Below are 19,930 nucleotides of genomic sequence, written 5' to 3' on the forward strand. Positions count from 1 at the left end.
TACTGGCATCTAGTTCTTTCTTACACATAGAACAATGCAGCACAGGAACCAAATGATTTTGACTTCGACCCAAATGATTTTGCCAAACTTGATACCAAATTAAACTGATCTCTCTACCTGTACATGATCCATATTCCTCCATTTCCTGCATAACCATGTGTCCATCAAATAACTTCTTAAATGTCACTGTTGCATCTATCACCAATACTACCCCTGGCACCGTGTTCTGGGCCCAATCTCTTCTACATTGCTTGCGGCTGAAGCTTATAGATAGGAATGTCTCTTTACCTGATGGGGCTTCGCCCCAGATCGTGATCCATGGCGTGCACCTGCCCCACTGGGGTGCCGGCCGGGGCACTCTCGTTGACCTTCATGAAGTAGACGGACTGGGAGAAAATGGGAGGTTCATCCGCATCCTCCACCGAGATCTTGACGGTGGTGGTGTCCTTGAACGGGCCCCTGCTGACGAAGCGCGTGTCGAAGAACACATTGGCTGCCTCCACCTTCAGAGAATAGGACTTCTTGGTTTCGTAATCCATGCCCAGCTGAAGCAAGAGACAGAGATGGATCATTTGACAATGGGGAAGGGCTGATCTCAAGGCAACACTGATGGATGGGAGGGTGTGGGAGCAACACCATGATAGCTGCTAATACATCTTCCAACAAAGTGACTTGAGATGAAATATATCCTGCGGTACATCAAATGAGCTGGAGAACCAAGTCAAGCAACACCACTTCCCTCAGCATCTCTGCCGCACAACCTTCTGAATTAGTCTACTGCCAGGGCTGTGCAGAGCTGATTGCCTTTCAAACGCATGCATAAAATGACACGCCCATTCAGCACAGTGGTACAGCGGTAGAGGGTGGTGTGTATATGGAACGAACATATTAAAAATACACTTGTACAGGTATAAGAGTAGGAAAGGAAAGGTTTAGAGGAATATGTAGAGGATTTTGTACTCGCTAGAATTTAGGAGATTGAGGGGTGATCTTATAGAAACGTACAAAATTCTTAAGGGATTGGACAGACTAGATGCAGGAAGATTGTTCCCGATGTTGGGGAAGTCCAGGACAAGGGGTCACAGCTTAAGGATAGAGGGGAAATCCTTTAGAACCGAGATGAGAAAAAAAAAATTTACGCAGAGAGTGGTGAATCTCTGGAACTCTCTGCCACAGAAGGTAGTTGAGGCCAGTTCATTGGCTATATTTAAGAGGGAGTTAGATGTGGCCCTTGTGGCTAGAGGGATCAGGGCGTATGGAGAGAAGGCAGGTACGGGATACTGAGTTGGATGATCAGCCATGATCATATTGAATGGCGGTGCAGGCTCGAAGGACCGAATAGCCTACTCCTGCACCTATTTTCTATGTTTCTATGTAACATGAGCCAAATGCAGGTAAATGGGACTAGCATGGAACTATGGGACTATGGCGGCACGGTGGCATAGCAGTGGAGCTTACATCGCCAAAGATCTGGGTTCGATCCTGACTATGGGCGCTTGTCTGTACGGAGTTTGCACGTTCTCCCTGTGACCTGTGTAGGTTTTCTCCCAGATCTTCAGTTTCCTCCCACACTCAAGAAGTGCAGACTTGCAGGTTAATTGGCTTGGTATAAATGTAAATTATCCCCAGTGTGTGTAGGATAGTGTTAGTGTGCGGGGATCGCTGGTCGGTGTGGACCGGTGGGCCTGTTTCCATGCTGTATCGCTCAACTAAGCTAAACTAAACTTAGATAGGCCGTCTTGTTTGGCATGGACAAGTTGGGCTGATGGATGGGTGGGCCAAGGTGGGTTGTAATTGGGAGAAGGAACGGTGGATTGTAGAAGGAGGGGTGGAAAGCAGGCCTGTGTGCCGCACAGATGCTAGCACAACCCCGTTGGGCTGAGTGGCCATTTTCTATACTGTTTCAATTATTTATAATTCTGATTGGTCCCAAAGAGAAGGCGGTTAAACAAAAATGAAACGGAGGAGAACCTGTGAAATTAGTCTGGTAGCTATCATGACTAATCAGGAAAGTTTAAAAAAAAGCAGATGGTAAGATTAGCATGAATTTTACATAGCGACTGACAGGCCTAATTAGGATGATGATGTGAGGCACTGAATAATGGATGGCACTGCGTTTGGGGCCCAGACATCATTTTCCAAGGTCAGGCGCTGTGTTAAACTTGTTCCAGCTGATTAAATAGACTTGGCAGAGGATTAGCTGCACAACTATGAGAGATAATACCTTACAGCCCAAGCCTATCCATCAGGTCTGGATGACCCAAGTTTCTCAAGCAAGTTTGCATATCAGAGAGAGATAAAAATGGAGGGTATAGATTTAGAGCAAAGGGTAAGATATTTAGTGGGGACCTGGGGCGGCACAGTGGCGCAGCGGTAAAGCTGTTACCTGACAGCGCAAGACACCTGGGTTCGATCCTGACTAGGGGTGCTGTCTGTACATTCTCTCTGTGACCGTGTGGGTTTTCTCCCGGTGCTCCGGTTTCCTCCCACACTCCAAAGACGAACCGGTGTGTAGGTTAATTATCCCTAGTGTGTAGAATAGTGTAGTATACAAGGTCGCCCAAAGAAACTGTTCAAAGGCTGCATCACAGACCACCTCCAGCAGGCAGGCCGAGCCCCAAAAGAACCAGAAATCTGTGCCAGTGACAGGACTGGCTGGCTGACAACCACTGGGAATGCAGTCAGCAGTTTTGAAGTTAATTGCCGAAGCCGACTCGTTAGTGCCAGAGACAGGAAGAAGGTTGCAACCCTAAATCCTCCCACAACAGCCTCCATGTGCCTCACTGCTTCCACGTGTGTGGCTGGCGCATCGGACTTGTGAGCTGCACTCGATCCCACAAGACATGAGATTGCGACGGGCCACCACTACAGGGTGATCATTGGTTGGCACGCACTCTTGTTTGTGATACAGTGATATCTTTAGAGATACAGTGTGGAAGCAGGCCCTTCAGCCACTGAATCCAAGCCAACCAGTGATCACCCCATAAACTAGCACTATCCTGCACACACTAGGGACAATTTACAATTTTACAGAAGCCAATTAACCTACAAGCCTGCATGTCTTTAGAATGTGAGAGGAAACCGGAATGCCCAGAGAAAACCCATGTAGTCTCAAGGAGAACATACAAACTCCACACAGACAGCATCCGTAGTGAGGATCTCTGGCGCTGTAAGGCAGCAATTCCACCGCTGCATCATCGTGCCGCCCAACATGGCGAGCCAAAGGACCTGTTTCCGTGATGTAACTCTAAAAGTTTAAAAACAAAAGTCTAAAAGTATCTACGGTGAAGTAACTTGCTTCCAAAACCCTTTCTCCAGCAGCTTGCGATCCAAGCCATCGACAAAATTATTCCAGAGCAATGAAACAAATGTGTCTTTTTAAATTGTCCTGGTGGCTTTGTTTGTGTGAGGCTGAGAGGTGAGTCCTGGCATATAAGTCACCCAGCCTTGAAGGGAGTAGAACATATCCTGACTATCCTGAGGAGTCCCAGTTCCTACCACTGCTTCCACAGCATTGGCTCCGTACCTTTTTCAGCTTGACAATTCCCTCTTGAGACTGCGAGTCGGTTGTGATCTCGAAGAGATCTTTTCCGTCCCCGTCGATAATGCTGTAGGTGACCATGCCGTTTTCCCCGACGTCCGGGTCTCTAGCCTTGAGCTGTCCCACCACCGTCCCCACCTTGGCAGCCTCCGACAGCGACATCTGGTACACACCTGCAAGGACAAGAGTGGCAAGTATTGCCATTAGAATACAACGTTGAAAACAGGAACCATTGTTTCCCTAGTCCATCCGGTTTGTTCTACCGTTAAATAAAATGGTAGAGGCTTAGGTTTATATTTATTATTGTCACATGTACCGAAGTACAGTAAAAAGCCTAATTTTGCATGCTATCCAAACAAATCAGATAATACTATACATAAATACAATCAAGTCAAACTTAAGTATAGTAGGGGAAGGTACAGTGTTCAGAATATAGTTCTCAGCATTGTTCCATAGGCAAAGTCCAATATCCGCAATGGGGTTTGAGGTGAATTGGAGAGTATCCTAGCTTGTGGGAGGAATTCTGTTCAGGAGCCTGATAACCGAGAGGAAGAAGCTGCACTTTCAAGTATCTGCCTTACAGCGCCAGAGAGCAGGATTCGATCCCGACCTTGGGTGCTGTCTGTGTGGAGAAACCAATCTTTGGACTTTAGAGAAACTGTGCAGAACTGGCCCTTCGGCCCGCTGAATCTTCGCCGTTCAGCAATCACCCATACACTAGAAACAATTTAAAGATGCCAAATAACCGACAAACCTGTACAGCTTTGGAGGAAACCAGAGCACCTGGAGAAAACCCACACGGTCACAGGGAAAACATATTAACTGTGCACCCCTAGTCAGGATCGAATCCCGGTCTCTGGCGCTGTAAGGCAGCAGCTCTACCCGCTGCTCCACTGTGCCGCACTTTGACAATCTGACAACGTCCAATTCAAGCTCAACCCCATCACGACCAATCTAACACCAGCCAATCCAAACCATAACCCAGCTCAGCCAATCACATCCCTATACGACAATCTAAAACAGGATACAAAATATCTGAGCATTTGCTAGGCTCTTCTGTGTCTATTCATTTTTGTTATAGAGTTGTACAACAAGGAAAAAGGCCCTTCAACCTAATTCATCCATGCCGACCAAGATGCTCATGTATGTTAGTTCCATTTCCTGCATTTCTTCCCTTTCCTATCCATGTGCCTGTCCAAATGTCCCTTAAATGTTGCTACTGTACCTGTCTCCAACTATCTCCTCTGGCAGCTCATTCCATATACCCACCACCCTCTGAGTGAAGAAGTTACCCCTCAGGTTCCTCTTAAATCTTTCATCTTAATTAATTCCCTTTGAATCGTTGTTCCATAACATTTAATACAGTGTAGTGCTGTGAAGATATCAAAAGGCTTCCTTACTTTGAGGGAACTTTGGAGGATTGTCATTGACGTCGGTGAGGGTGATTGTCACTTTTGTTGTCCCAGAGAGTCCGCCCATGTGCCCTCCCATATCCTTTGCCTGGATAACCACCAGATATTCCTCTCGAGCCTCTCGGTCCATGTTTGGAAGAGCAGTCCTTATGATGCCTGAGGAGAGATGAGAGGAAAAATGACTCCAACTTCTTGTGCTTCTCCATCGAAAATGATGGAGTCATGGTGTCAAAGAAAGATACAGCGCAGAGCCCTTCAGCCCACATCAAATCCACACCAACCATCAACCACCCATTAACACTGATCCAACATTTATTCCCCAGTTTTCAATCCCCCCACATACTAACACCCACCGACACACTAGTGGCAATTTGCAACAACCAAATTAATTTGCTTTGGTTTAGTTTAGTTTAGTGACAGAGCATGGAAACAGGCTTTCGGCCGATCGAGTCAATGCTGACCAACAACCAAACACTAGTTCTATCCTACACTCTTGGGACAATTTGCAGAAGCCAATGAACCTACAAACCTATCTAAAAGCGTCAGTGGATAGGGCAGATATGGGGTAAAAGGAGCATATGAATAATATTAGTATAATATCAAGGCGGGTAGAATAATATTAGTATAATATCAAGGGGGGTAGTTAGTGTGTGTGTGTGTGGTGGTTAGTGTGTGTGTGACGCCGCATGCTGCCCTCGCCCCCTAACCCCTCCCCCCCAACCTGCCCCCCCCCCCCACAACCGCGCGTTGAGGGGATGGGACCCGACAGGTCCCCCTTGGTCTAGTCTCCTTTAAACTTTGCCCCTGTATCCATATACATAGCATGAAGGAGTTGGGCTGAAGGGCCCGTTTCTATGTTCTGTGATTCTAAGAGTCTATTAACTCTGGGGGCACTGGTGAGGAAATAGAACATTAACACTGCCAATCATTGTAGTGTCAATTTTTTTTATCCTTGGCAGAGTGGAGTAATCATTCTTCTGGGTTTTGCTAATGCTTGGAACAGGCTATTCAGCCCCAAGAGCCTGTGCACTTTAAAGAGCCTTGGAGAAGTGCTTCACTGCATGTGAAATGTATTGGGGCATTGAGAAGCCATAAGGCATCGAGTGACTCTACTGATATGGAAGCTATCCTTCCTTTCAAATCTTTCTTTCCATCTCATTTCACCGAAATACGACTGATCCCTGGAGATCGACTTTCTGATGAGTCTAGACAAAAACATAAAAAAGTATACTTTCCAGAGCCAGAGCTGAAAAGAAAATTAGTCCCTTTCCCCACATCTGAATGAATTATGTAACTGAGAGATCGCTCTGCAGCTCCATGGAGGATAGACTTAATGTAATGTTGTTTATAAAAAAATTTAAAAATTGCTTTACATTTGTTCCATAACCAGTTTCAAGTAATTTGAAGCTGCATTTTACTTAATGGATCTAAAAGTCAGACAGAAACATGTCCACAAGCCGTGCTTGGTGTTCCAAAATAAACTCAATTAGCAGACATCAAGAATGTTCTCTGCAGGAATTTCCTTTTTCGGTCCAAAACTATTTTGTTTTGAAGAACGGAATGGGAAGAGGAGAAATGTGGGAGTTTAGTGTGGGAATGGGGAAAGGAGAGAGGAGAATTCAGGAATAAGGGAGGGGAAAGTTGTGAGGGCACAGTGGGAAATGGGTGAAAGGCGCCGAAGATCAGGAAAAATTGTGAGTGAAACACAGAGCAATATATAAGGTTTAGCCTACTGAGTCCGCACCAACTAGTGATCACCCCATACACATGCACTCGTCTACACTCTAGGGGCAATTTACAGATGCCAACTTACTTACAAACCTGTACGTCTTTTATTTAGCATAGTTCAGTTTAGGGATACAACAGGCCCTTCATTCCACCGAGTCCACGATGACCAGCAATCACCCGTACACTGGCAGAAGCCAATTTACCTACAAACCTGCGAATCTTAGGAGAGTGCGAGGAAACCGGAGCACCCGGAGAAAACCGATGCAGTCACAGGGAGAAAGTGCAAAGTCAGACAGCACCGGTAGTCAGGATCGAACCTGGGTCTCTGGTGCTGTAAGACAGGAACTCTGTCACCGTGCCACTGTGCTGCCCCCTAAACCTTGTACTTCAATCATATATTTTTAAAATAGGTGCATTCCCATCTTTCTGGCAACTTTGCTCAAATGGTGGGTGTGGAACTCGGATTGTCAAATGTAATTCAGACTGTCTGCACCAACCAAATTGCCCCTAGGGTCAGTGGTTGACAGAAGAATTGTGGGTGAGAGTTATAGAAACATAGAAACATAGAAAATAGGTGCAGGAGTAGGCCATTCGGCCCTTCGAGCCTGCACCGTCATTCAATATGATCATGGTTTTATGAGTGACAAAGCACAGTAACAGGCCACTCGGCCCACGACCTCTTTGTTGACCATCATGTACATATGAATAATCCCATTTATCAGCACTGAGTCCACGTCGACCATCGATCACTCGCTCACACGTTCTATGTTATCCCATTTTCACATCCTCTACTTTAGACTTTAGAGATACAGTGCGGAAACAAGCCATTCGTCCCACCGAGTCCACACCAACCAGCGATCACCCCGTACATCTACACACTAGGGACAATTCTAGGGACAATTTTTACAAATGCCAATTAACCTACAAATCTGTACCTCTTTGGAGTGTGGGAGGAAACTGGAGCACCCGAAGGAAACCCACGTGGTCACGCAGATAGTACCCAAGGTCAGGATCAAGCCCAGGTCTCCAGTGCTGTGAGGCAGCAGCTCTAGCAGCTGTGCACTGTGCCACCCTTCAGTTTCTATATAACTGGGACATAACAATCTTCCTTCAGTAACACCTCCAGATTCAGGGGCAGTTTCTTCCCAGCTGTTATCAAGCAACTGAACCATCCTATCAACAACCAGAGAGCGGTCCTGAGCTACTATCTACCTCATTGCAGACTCTCGGACTACCTTTAATCGTACTTTACTGGACTTTACCATGCCCTAAACGTTATTCAATTTATCCTATATCTGCACACTGTAGACAGCTCGATTGTAATCACATATAGTCTTTCCACTGACTGGTTAGCGTGAAACAAAAGCTTTTCACTGTAGCTCGGTTCACGTGACAATGAACAAAACCAAATTAACATCAACTCACTGAGACGCGCAACATGCCGCTGTCCTGGGATGTTGGTGTTTGAGGCAGGCAGGCGGGCAGGCCAAGGAGAGGTGGTCTTGACGGAGAATAAAGAAGGGCGCGGCAGGGGAGCCGCTGAGAGCAAAGATGGACCCAGCAAGGGGAGGGGTTCGAGGACAGGGAGGGACAAAGATGACTCAATTGAGTGCTTTTGTAACGTTGTCAGTGCAAGTAACGTGGCGACGCTTTGTGTAGTTTATGCTAAACCAAGAACATTTCACTGTCACAATAAAATATCATTGAATTGTGTATGTCATCTTGTTTAGAGGGGCTGGCATTCCTACCTGTCTGAGGTTCGACAGAGAAGTACGGCTGACCCTCGAGTATGCTGTAGACCAGCCTGGCACTGTTCCCATACGATGGATCATCTGCATCGGTGGCCGTGACTTGAATCACAGACGTACCTGAAGAGGAGAGGAGATGATCACATTGTCAGCGCGAGTGAGGGAGTGATGAATGGAGCCAGCGCGTGAAGAAGCGGCACAACCCAGGACTGAGCATCGCCATCCATCATGCTGTCAAACCCCTGCACCTCCACCTGTCTTCGCTGCAAGATAAGAGATTCTGTTATGAAAGGTTTCGGAATGCACACCACTCGCAAGTTTGGCTGCGCTTAACAAAAGTAACATGTAAAAGCACTGGAGCACCCACAGAAAAGATTAACCACAATGATATCAGTAGTCTTAAGCAGGAAAGAGTGCAGAGAGGCGCCACTGCGACCTAAAGGTTAACTGAGGACAGAGTTTGGCCGACAATGATTCTACTTTGGTGCGGAGTTTTGGTTATGACACTGAGTTTCGAACTTAAACCGACACCAGTGCTTGGGAATAGAAGAGTGAAAAAGAGAGATTTAATTTTTTTTAAATGGCGGCACGGTGGTGCAGCAGTAGAGCTGGTGCTTGACAGCGCCAGAGACCCGAGTGCGATCCTGACTACGGCTACTGTCTGTACAGAGTTTGCACGTTCCCCCTGTGACTGCGTGGGTTTTCTCCAGTTGCTCCGGTTTACTCTGACACTCCAAAGACGTACATGTTTGTTGGTTAATTGGCTTTTGTAAAAATAGTAAATTGCCCCTAGTGTAGGAATCGCTGGTCAGCACAAACTCGATGGGCTGAAGGGCCTGTTTCCACTCTGTATTTCTAAAGTCTAAAGCCTAAATATTTACGAGCATATAGTCAGGATTCGAGGGCCTGAGCCACAGGGAGAGATTGGGATGGCTAGGACTTGGAGCACAGAAGGATGAGGGGTGATCTTATCTATCTATCCCTCTCATGCTCTCATTACCAAGATTACGGGAACAAGAACCAAAATACATTTGTTTAAGGTGAGGGGGAAAGATTTAATGGGAACTTGATGGGCAGCCTTTTCACACAGAGGGTGGTGGGTATATGGAACCAACTGCCACAGGAGGTAGTTGAGCTAGGTACAATAACAGCATTTTAAAGGCATTGAGGAAAGATTTAGAGGGATATGGGCCAAACGCAGGCAGGAGGGACTAGTATCGATGGGACATCTTGGTCAATGTGGGCAAGTTGGGGCGAAGAGCCTGTTTCCATGCCGTATGACTCTATGATTCTAGTTGGAGAAGCAACAGAGCTCAGTAAAGGTACACAAAAGTGCTGGAGAAACTCAGCGGGTGCAGCAGCATCTATGGAGCGAAGGAAATAGGCGACGTTTCGGGCCGAAACCCTTCTTCAGACTGGGTAAAGGCTGGGGTTACTTGCAATTTATCTACACTTTGCAGGAAAGAACTGCAGATGCTGGTTTAAATCAAAGGTAGACACAAAATGCTGGAGTATCTCAACGGGACAGGCAGCATCTCTGGAGAGAAGGAATTGGTGATGTTTCGGGTTGAGACCCTTTTTCAGACGGAAGTCAGGGGAGTGGGCGGTACAGAGATAGAATGTAGTCGGAGGGCAGTGAGAGAGGATGTTGCTGAACTCTCGTTGGAGAGGAGGAGAACTTCTTCAAAGTAGACATGCTTTGAGATTTCGCAGTGAAGCGGCCAAAATGTGTGGGAAAGAACTGCAGATGCCGGTTTAACTCGAAGGTAGAGCAATAATAATAATAATAATGGATGGGATTTATATAGCGCCTTTCTAATACTCAAGGCGCTTTACATCGCATTATTCATTCACTCCTCAGTCATACTTGGTGGTGGTGAGCTACTTCTGTAGCCACAGCTGCCCTGGGGCAGACTGACGGAAGCGTGGCTGCCAATCTGCGCCTACGGCCCCTCCGACCACCACCAATCACTCACACACATTCACACACATTCACACACAGGCAAAGGTGGGTGAAGTGTCTTGCCCAAGGACACAACGACAGTATGCACTCCAAGCGGGATTCGAACCAGCTACCTTCCGGTTGCCAGCCGAACACTTAGCCCCTTGCGCCATCTGTCGTCCCGAAATAGTCCCTCCTGCCCGCCTTTGACCCATCTGCCTCTCTATTTCAGATATCTGTTATAATCTACCACCCACTGAGTAATGGTTATGGAAAAAAAACAAAAAAACAAAAACAAATTATACCAAAAATCTGAAATGCTGATAGAAAATATTGGAACACACTGCCAGGGGAAGTGATGAAAACGAATATGGCAATATGTAGGGGGCAGTTACACAGGCACCTGAACAGACAGCGAGTGGAGGGACAGACAAGTGCTGGCAAATGGGATTAGTTCAGATTGGCATCATAGTCAGCACAGACAAAGTGGGCCGAATGTCCTGTTCCTGTCCTATGTTGGAAGCATCCTGTTTAGTTTAGTTATACAGCATGGCAACAGGTCCTTCAGCCCACCAAGTCCACTCAGACCATCGATCACCCGTTCACACTAGTACTATGTTGTCCCATTTTCGCATCCTACACACCAGTGGCAATTTACAGAAGCCAATTAACCTACACACCTGTATGACTTTGGGGTGTGGAAAGAAACCAGAGCACCCAAGTGGTCACAGGGAGAACGTACAAACTCCACACAGACAGCACCGGTAGTCAAGATTAAACCCGGGTCTCTGGCACCGTAAAGCGACGACTCTACCGCTGCGCGACTGTGCCGCCCTGGAGCATTTGGAGCAAACTATGAGTATTTGATATTTTTTTGTGAACTCATGGAGAACAGGATTTTTCAATGAAGTATCAATGTGAATTGAGAGTAGGGAAATTGGAAGAACAGTGAGGGCACTCTTGTCTCTTCCAGCTCAATCAGCCCCCTTTATCCTTCAACCTCTCCTGCTTTACACAGATGCTCCTTCATGTGATTGTATTCACGTAAGGATGATTCACCTGGGTTTCACACTAAACATTTATCACTGTATCTCAGTCCACATGACAAGACTGAACCAATACCCAATGCCAAAACAAATTCCTCACACCATCAATTCTTCTCTCTCTGCTCATTACTTTATCTACAAATTTTCTTGGTGTGATACAATTTTTTTTAAATGACCTGAGCTGTTCACCTCCCCACTTCACCTGCTGAGCATTTCCAGAATTTTCTACTTTTATATCAGATTTTCAATAACCGGAGATTTTTCTTTTGCTTTCTGAAACAAATGCGGGAGCTCAATATTAACTAACTTCAATATTAGGTTTGGAGATACAGCGTGGAAACAATACATTTGGCCCACAGAGTCTGTGTCACTCAGCAATCACCCCATACACTAGTTCTATCTCACATACTAGGGACAATTTTTGACAGAAGCCAATTAACCTACAAACCTGTACGTCTTTCGAATGTGGGAGGAAACTGGAGCACCCGGAGAAAACCCATGCGGTCACAGGGAGAAGGTATTCCTTTTCTCCAGAGATGCTGTCTGACCCGCTGAGTTACTCCAGCTTTTTGTGTTTACCTTCAGCGCAAACTGCAAACACAGATAACCCCCGTGGTCTGGATCGAACCTGGGTCTCTGGGGCCGTGAGGCAGGATTCGAAACGTCGACAGCCCTGTTCCATCCATGCTGCCTAGCCCCCGATGTTGTACTTGTGAACTCATGGAGAACTCATGAAGAACTGGACCTTTCAATTAAGAGTCAACATAAGTTGGAGTCGGGAAGATGGATGAACAGTAAGGGCACTCACCCACATTAGACATCTCCGGGACAGTTGCATGATGAGGTCCGTTCAAGAACACGGGAGGGTTGTCATTAATGTCCTGGACTTTAACGATGAACTGCGACGGGGCTTCCAGGGGTTTGTTGGTTATCCGGTCAACAGCCTGGGCCATCAGAGTGTACTGAGCTCGCTCTTCCCGGTCCAACGTCTTGGTGGCATGGATGTTTCCTGTTTTCTCATCGATGACGAAGATGGTGCCTGCCCCTTCGCCCGAGAGGATGTACCTGATCTTCCCTCCTCCACTGTCCAGGTCAGTGTGAAGCTGCAACAGCAAAGGAGGCATGTTATATATCACAGTGAATAGCAGGGCCATGGGAGGTGCTGTAGAGCATAGGGATCGTGGAGTTCCCTGAACATAGTTCCATGAAAATGGGAGGTGTTGCACTTTGGGAGGTTGAATGTAAGGAGAGAGTATGCAGTTAAAGGCAAAATCTTTAACAGCATTAATGTGCAGAAGGATTTCAGAGTCCATGTTTATAGCTCACTGAAGGTGGCAGCACAAGCAGAAAGGGTGGTAAAGAAGGTACCCTTGCCTTCATTGCTAGGAGCATTTTGTAAATGAGTTAGGAAGTCATGATGCATCTTTAGAGACTTTAATGAGGCTGCATTTGGAGTACAACGTGCAGTTCTGGTTGGCCTATTACAGGAAGGACCTGGAGGCTTTGGAGAGGGTGCAGAGGAGGCTTGGATTGCCTGGATTCAGATGCAGGGAGAGGTTAGATAAACTTGGGATGTTTTCTCTAGAATGTCAGAGATTGAGATATAAAATCATGAGAGGCATAGATGTGGTCGACACAGAACCTTTCAACTAGGGTGGAAATGTCCAACACTAGAAGGCATACCTATTAGGTGAGGGGAGGGGGGAGTTTAATGGAGGTGTGCGGAGCAAGTTATTTTACACAAGGAGTGGTGGGTCCTGGAATACATTGCCAGGGGTGGTGGTGATGGTGGAGGCAGATACAATAGTGGTGTTTACGAGGCTTTCAGAGAGGTACATGGAAGTGCTGGAAGGATATGGATCATTTACTGGCAGATGTAACTTGGCATGTTAAATGTTCATGTGCTGTACTGTTCTATGTTCTATCAAAGTTGTGTCTCAGGTAGATTGGGTGGTCCAGAGGCTTTTGGTATATTGGCATTCATCAATTAGGGTATTGAATGTAGAAGTTGGGATTAACTGGGAAACAAGGAACAGGAGATGCTTGTTAACCATCAAAAATAGGTACAGAGTGCTGGAGTAACTCAGCGGGTCAGGCAGCATCTTGGGAGAACATGGATAGGTGATGTTTCGGGTGGGACCCTTCTTAAAACTGTTTGCGGAGGGTTGGGGGAAACTGGGAGAGGTGGGGCAAGTGGCAAGTGATAGACAATAGGTGCAGGAGTAGGCCATTCAGCCCTTCGAGCCAGCACCACCATTCAATGTGATCATGGCTGATCATCCACAATCAATACTCCATTCCTGCCTTCTCCCCATATCCCCTGACTCCACTATCTTTAAGCGCCCTATCTAGTTGATACAAGTGGGGTTGGGGGGAGGGAAGAGGGCGAGGGGGGGTTGATTGGATAAAAGAGCAAGGTCCCAACCTGAACCATTACCTATCCATTTTCTTCAGAGATGATGCTGACCCACTGAGTTACTCCAGCATTTTGCATCTATCTTTGGCATAAACCAGCATCTACAGTTGCTTTTTATTACATTATTCTGCAGTTAAATGTTTGTTGTTGGATTCTCTTCTGGTTCCTACATGTAGAGTAATCATCAAACCTCAGCGCGGTTCTAAATCGGCAGATGTTTAACTGAGAGAGTGTCTCCTGCCAAAGGAGAAAAGTTGCTTCCCCTCACGAAGCACACAACAGGGGCTGGCAAGATTAATCTATCATAATCCCTGCTGCTTTTGTCCCGAACTTCTCTTCTTTTAAGGCTTCCTATAAATGTGTGGGAGCAAATGGAAAGGCCACTTGAAGTAACAGGATTTAATTAATTAATTACATTTAGTGGGTGCCGATTTATTGAAACTGGTGCGAACCAGGAGATCGGGCGAAGCTGACCTCCTGAGCGCGGCTTTAGTACAGCTTTTACATTCTCACAGAAACATGTTTAACAGTAAAACCAGGTCTTGATTACAGAATGGAGGTAACAGAAAGACAAACTGGGTCATGGTTGCAGAATAAAATGATCACCCACAAATCTAACTTTGTTGACAGAAGATCCAATTTCCTGTTACAACGTTATGCTCCTGTCCCACTTAGGAAACCTGAACGGAAACCTCTGGAGACTTTGTGCCCCACCCAAGGTTTCCGTGCCGTTCCCGGAGGTTTTTGTCAGTCTCCCTACCTGCTTCCACTACCTGCAACCTCCGGCCACCACCTGCAACCTCCGGGAACCGCACGGAAACCTTGGGTGGGGCGCAAAGTCTCCAGAGGTTTCCGTTCAGGTTTCCTAAGTGGGACAGGGGCATTAGATAGAGCTCTGGGGGCTAGCAGAATCAAGGGATATGGGGAGAAGGCAGGCACGGGTTGCCGATTGTGGATGATCAGCCATGATCACAATGAATGGCGGTGTTGGCTCGAAGAGAAAAAATGGCCTCCTCCTGCACCTATTTTTTATGTTTCTATGACGATGATGCGTGCAAGCTGAAGTTCCTGAAACCTGGGTGTCGTCACTGCTGCATTTGATGCCTCTACTTCTATCTGCGGTTCCCTGTCACCACATTAGCATAATCCACATCCCTATTTACTAATTATTAAGCCCTCACTATTCCTTCCCCTGCAACAGAGGGAATTGGGACAAATACGGGCGGGTGGGCCTGGCGTAGATGGGCATGGACGAGTTGGGCCAAAGGAGCTGTTACCGCACTGAGCGACTATGACTTACCCTGCCCACCAGTACAGGATCCGGGCCCGTGTACTCCTCGATCACGAAGAACTGATTCCACACCCAACCTCTCTTGGATCTGTGAAGCACTTGTCCTTTGATCCCCATCCCGTGTCGAGATCGAGACGATACCTGCGAGCCGGTGGAATTCCTTGCGAGCGCAGAACTGTTCCATTGAGCAATGCTCAAACACGCCAGGAGTAGATGCAGGTAGAAGTCTCTCCCCATCCTGTAGTGGTATTTTTCTTGGATCAGATGCAGGGATTACAATCGCAGCTAAACTGCCTGGCTCCGTACACAACAGGAGATTTACTGTCAACGCTCCTTCATGGAGCAGCCACACTGTTCACTCCGAGCTTTCATTACCTTCCACAGGTCACGATGCTGCAAGTTTACAACCTACAAGATCACAAAGAGAGAAATCAGATTGTTAGATCACCCTGAAGGAGCAACAGTCAATCTTCCCTACGATTTGCTTAACATGTTGTGGATGTAGCCCAGTCCATCACACAGACCAGCGGTAGAGCTACTGCCTTACAGCGCCAGAGAACCAGGTTCGCCCCTGACTATGGGTGCTGTCTGTATGGAGCTTGCACGTTCTCCCCATGTCCACGTGCATTTTTTCTGGGTGCTCTGGTTTCCTCCTACATCCCAAATACGTGAAGGTTTGTAGGTTAATAGGCATCTATTAATTGTCCCAAGTGTGTAAGACATAGAATTAGTGTGTGGCGTGATCGGTGGGCTTGGTGGGCTGAAGGACCCGTTTCCACACTGTATCTCTAAACTGAACAAAACTAAATAAACAAAATACTCACAAAGCAGAGACATCACGGCGTGGTCAACATTGATTCATCACCAAATTACAATTGGACAAGAACAAAACTACTTAAAAATAAATAACTGTCTGTCTCTATTCTATTTTTATGAATTCATTTAAATTGGTTTTGTATATTCACTTGCTCTGATTCTCTGAGGAAAATTGTGGGTCAGGCTTTGATATTGAGCCAGCCACCATGTGTATTCTGCATTGTGATTATATTTCCGTTCACCTATTATACAGCAAGTCTGGACAGGATGGGTAAATGTATTAAAAGGACACAGGTTACAGATAGGTCGCAGTTGGCGCGTGTTGCAGTAATGATATTTATTCATTTAGACTCAGTTCACATTCACACCTGCAACTGTAATATCTGCTCATGAATTATGCAACACCAACGCTCGCTGTTCAACGTTCCAGCATCCCGATGCTAACATGAAACTTTACAGTAATATAGTATTGACTTTGTTCTTAATTGCTTTAACAAGAGATGCCCCATTAATTGAAAATGGTCATCCACCGTATAAGGAGGCCACCAAGTAGCACAGCGATAAAGTTGCTGCCTTACAGCGCCAGAGACCCGGATTTGATCCTGATTACGGGTGCTGTCTGTATAGAGTTTGTTCGTTCTCGCCGTAACCGTGTGGGTTTTCTCCGGGTGCTCGTCCCACACTCCAAAGACGTACAGGTCTGCAGGTCAATTGGCTTTGGTGAAATTGTTCCTAATGTGCAGGATAGTGCTAATGTACAGTGGTTGGTGCAGACTTGGTGGGCCAGGAAGTGCCTGTTTCTGCACTAAAATCGCTTCACGCAGTAGAGAATCAACATTCAGCGCAAGTCCGTGTGAGATTTTTGCAGTTGCAATTGTTCTCTTGCTACCTCTCTGCACCTTTTCTTTTGCAGGCACAGTCCTGCAGGGAGTCAGACTTATAAATATATGCAAATAATGCAGTCTCCAAGACTAATATGTGATGTACTGTTCAGAAGATATTAATAAAAAAAATAAAAATTCAATTTTCTTCCAGAAGCAATGGACTTGCCGCCTGTGGATAAATGTTCAGTTTAATCTCCATGGATTATGTTGGAAAATGATAATTCTCTCTTAATTCTTCACATTACTCTTTTTTTTGATGTGCCAGAATTCTAAGTTTGCTTCTGAGGCGAGAAGGCAGCTAACCCTAGCTGTAGAGGAAGATCTCTACCTGAAAGAGGCTTGGGTGTGGGGATCTAAGAGTCTGGGCAATTCTGCATCATTTGTGTTGTCCCCCTTCAGATATTAAAGGGGACACAGGGGCAGCACAGTACCCGGACGTGGCGTTGAAGGACGAGAAACTGAAGCAAAGAAGTGGAAGCCAAATAACCAAATGGAAACAAAGTCGAAACGCTAACTAACCGAAAGGGTGGGGCGCCTAAATGCAAACTAACCGAAAGGGTTGGATGCCTAAAAGCCAACTAACCAAAAGGTTGCATCGCCTAAAAGCAAACTCACCAAATGGCCACTCTGCCGAAATGCCAACTAACCGTAAGGCTGCGTTGCCTACAAGCCAACTAATCGAATGGCCGCTCAACAGAAAAGGCAAATAACGGACATGAGGTCGCCAGGGCGGGACTTGTCAGTGATTGGTCCAGACCCCCGCGTCCATCACATCACTGGCCGGTGGATACGGGAGGGTGGGGGACATATTCCAACACAAGCCAGAGGTGACTGGACACTCTGAACCCGAGCACCGAGCACCAAGTTGTGAAGGAGCGCATCCCTCGGGACAGCCTCCACTCTCCCACAGCCACGGCCGCCCTCCGCCTCGTCTCACCCGTGCAGCCGCACTGTGATGGGTTGTGTGTCGGCAGCGCTGGGTGGAGCAGAGGTTGGTCCCTCTCAGAGTCACTGACCACGATGCACCGCCATCGGACCTCAACCACCACACCAGGGATATTTCCCCCCCCCCCTCCCCCCGACCCCCACAAGGGGTGATTCACCCCCACCAGGGACACTCGGCTCGGGGCATTGGCAGCCATAGTAAATCGCTTTTAATGCATGGGGGGTGACACAAATTCCCTGGCGGGCCGATGACAAGTGTGCATGACAACGAACAATTTTACCCCCCCCCCCCCCCGACAACAAGAAGCACGTTTTATTTATTACCATCTGGTTGCCTGCCTAACGCACACAAGCTCCCACGCACAAAACACCAATCTGTAAACTGCTTTAGCCGACGATGGACACAAAAAGCTGGAGTAATTCAGCGGAACAGGCAGAATCTCTGGAGAGAAGGAATGCATGACGTTTCGGGTCGAGACCATTCTTCAGACCTGAAGATTGTGTCTGAAGGGTCTCGACCCGAAACGTCACCCATTCCTTCTCTCCAGAGATGCTACCTGTCCCATTGAGACACTCCAGCATCTTGTGTCTATCTTTGGTGTGACAGTTGTCTCATTTCATCGGCTTCATGTATTGCGCGCAAGGAAGAGATGCTTTACATGCTGCTTGCATCTATTCATTTGCGAGGGAGGGATAGAATGGATGTGACCAGCGGCTAAAGGCATAGTTAGGACAGGGAAATAATCCCACCACTTAATTAACCAGGTTCCCGAATGTAAGAAATATTTATACATGTAACATTTTTGTTTTTAAATCAATGTAACTCTTTTTTGATTTTTAATGCCGAGTTAAAACCCCGTCCTGTGGGAAGAGTTTGCGGCAGCTGGTTTCATAGTGGTAGGTGCATTGTTGGTAGGTGTTGTCCTTTCACATGGACCGCTGTCAGTGCCAGTTTTCTCAACTTCCATAGCCGCTCTGCATAAATTTAGTCAGACGTGATGGACGCGGGGGTCTGGACCAATCGCGGACAAGTCCCGCCAGCGCCGGCGACGTCATGTCCGTTATTTGACTTTTCGGTTGAGCGCCATTCGGTTGGTTGGCTTGTAGGCGACGCAGCCTTCCGGATAGTTGGCATTTCGGCAGAGCGGCCATTCGGTGAGTTTGCTTTTAGGCGACGCAGCCTTTCAGTTAGTTGGCTTTTAGGCGTCCCGCTCTTTCGGTTAGTTTGCATTTAGGCGTCCCCCCATTCGGTTAGTTGGCGTTTCGGCTTTGTTTCCATTCAGTTATTTGGCTTCCACTTCTTTGCTTCAGCTTCTCGTCCTTCTACGCCACATCCACACATGGGGGCAGCGCAGTGGCGCAGCTGATAGAGCTGCTGCCTCACAAAGTCGGGCATTGCCCAGATCATCACGCAACCCAACCAACCTTCCTATACTTCATGCTGCCTGAGCAAGCCCACCAGCATAATCAAGGACCAGTCTCATCCCAGACACTCCCACCTCTCCCCTCTCCCATCAGGCAAGAAGCATAGAAGTTTGAAAGTGCACACATCCAGATTCAGGTACAGTTTCTTCCCAGCTGTTATCAGTCAACTGAACCACCCTATTACCAACTGTGGTGGGAGATTGCATCCTTCACGTGGTCCACCCTGTTTCGACTAATGCAATCAACCCGACGTGCACAAATAAATAGATCAAATAGAACAAGTTGACCTTCAACTTTAGGCTGTGCATGGCATACGCAAGAAGAAGAAGATTGCCAACTAGAGAGTGGTCCTGACCTCCTATCTAACTCATTGGAGACCCTCGGACTATCTATAATCGGAATTTATCAGACTTAATCTTGCACTAAATGTTATAGCTTTTATCCTTAGCTGTACACTCCCACTTCTCCCCTCTTCCATCAGGCAAGAAATACATAAGTTTGAAAATGCACACGTCCAGATTCGGGGAGTTTTGCCCAAGCTGTAATCAGGCAACTGAACCATCCTCTTGCCTGCTAGAATGAGGTCCTGACCTCCCATCTACCTCATTGGAGACCTTTGAACTATCTTTAATCAGACTGCAATGTTATATCTTGCACTAAATGTTATACACTGTTGATGGCTTGAGTGTATCATGTATTTGCTTTGACTGGATAGCATGCAGCAAAAAAGCTTTTC

General features: G+C 46.9%; 1 protein-coding gene across 3 annotated transcripts in view; it reads right to left on the reverse strand.

The window, feature by feature from the left end:
- Positions 1–19,930, reverse strand: part of LOC116982592 (cadherin-11-like) — a 109,844-nt gene that overhangs the window by 27,608 nt on the left and 62,306 nt on the right. For 2 of the 3 annotated variants that reach the window (XM_033035866.1, XM_033035869.1), the window contains exons 2-7: positions 15,134–15,532; positions 12,226–12,520; positions 8,430–8,549; positions 4,942–5,109; positions 3,527–3,714; positions 289–545 (exon numbers count right to left, since the gene is read on the reverse strand). In XM_033035866.1, the coding sequence (XP_032891757.1) occupies positions 289–545; positions 3,527–3,714; positions 4,942–5,109; positions 8,430–8,549; positions 12,226–12,520; positions 15,134–15,361 (1,256 nt within the window). In that variant the 5' untranslated portion in view covers positions 15,362–15,532. Of the gene's footprint in view, positions 1–288; positions 546–3,526; positions 3,715–4,941; positions 5,110–8,429; positions 8,550–12,225; positions 12,521–15,133; positions 15,533–19,930 lie in introns of those variants that run through there. The other variant, XM_033035867.1, reaches the window with a different exon arrangement.

This window comes from Amblyraja radiata, chromosome 17 (genome assembly GCF_010909765.2).
Source record: "Amblyraja radiata isolate CabotCenter1 chromosome 17, sAmbRad1.1.pri, whole genome shotgun sequence".
NCBI classification, from domain to species: domain Eukaryota; kingdom Metazoa; phylum Chordata; class Chondrichthyes; order Rajiformes; family Rajidae; genus Amblyraja; species Amblyraja radiata.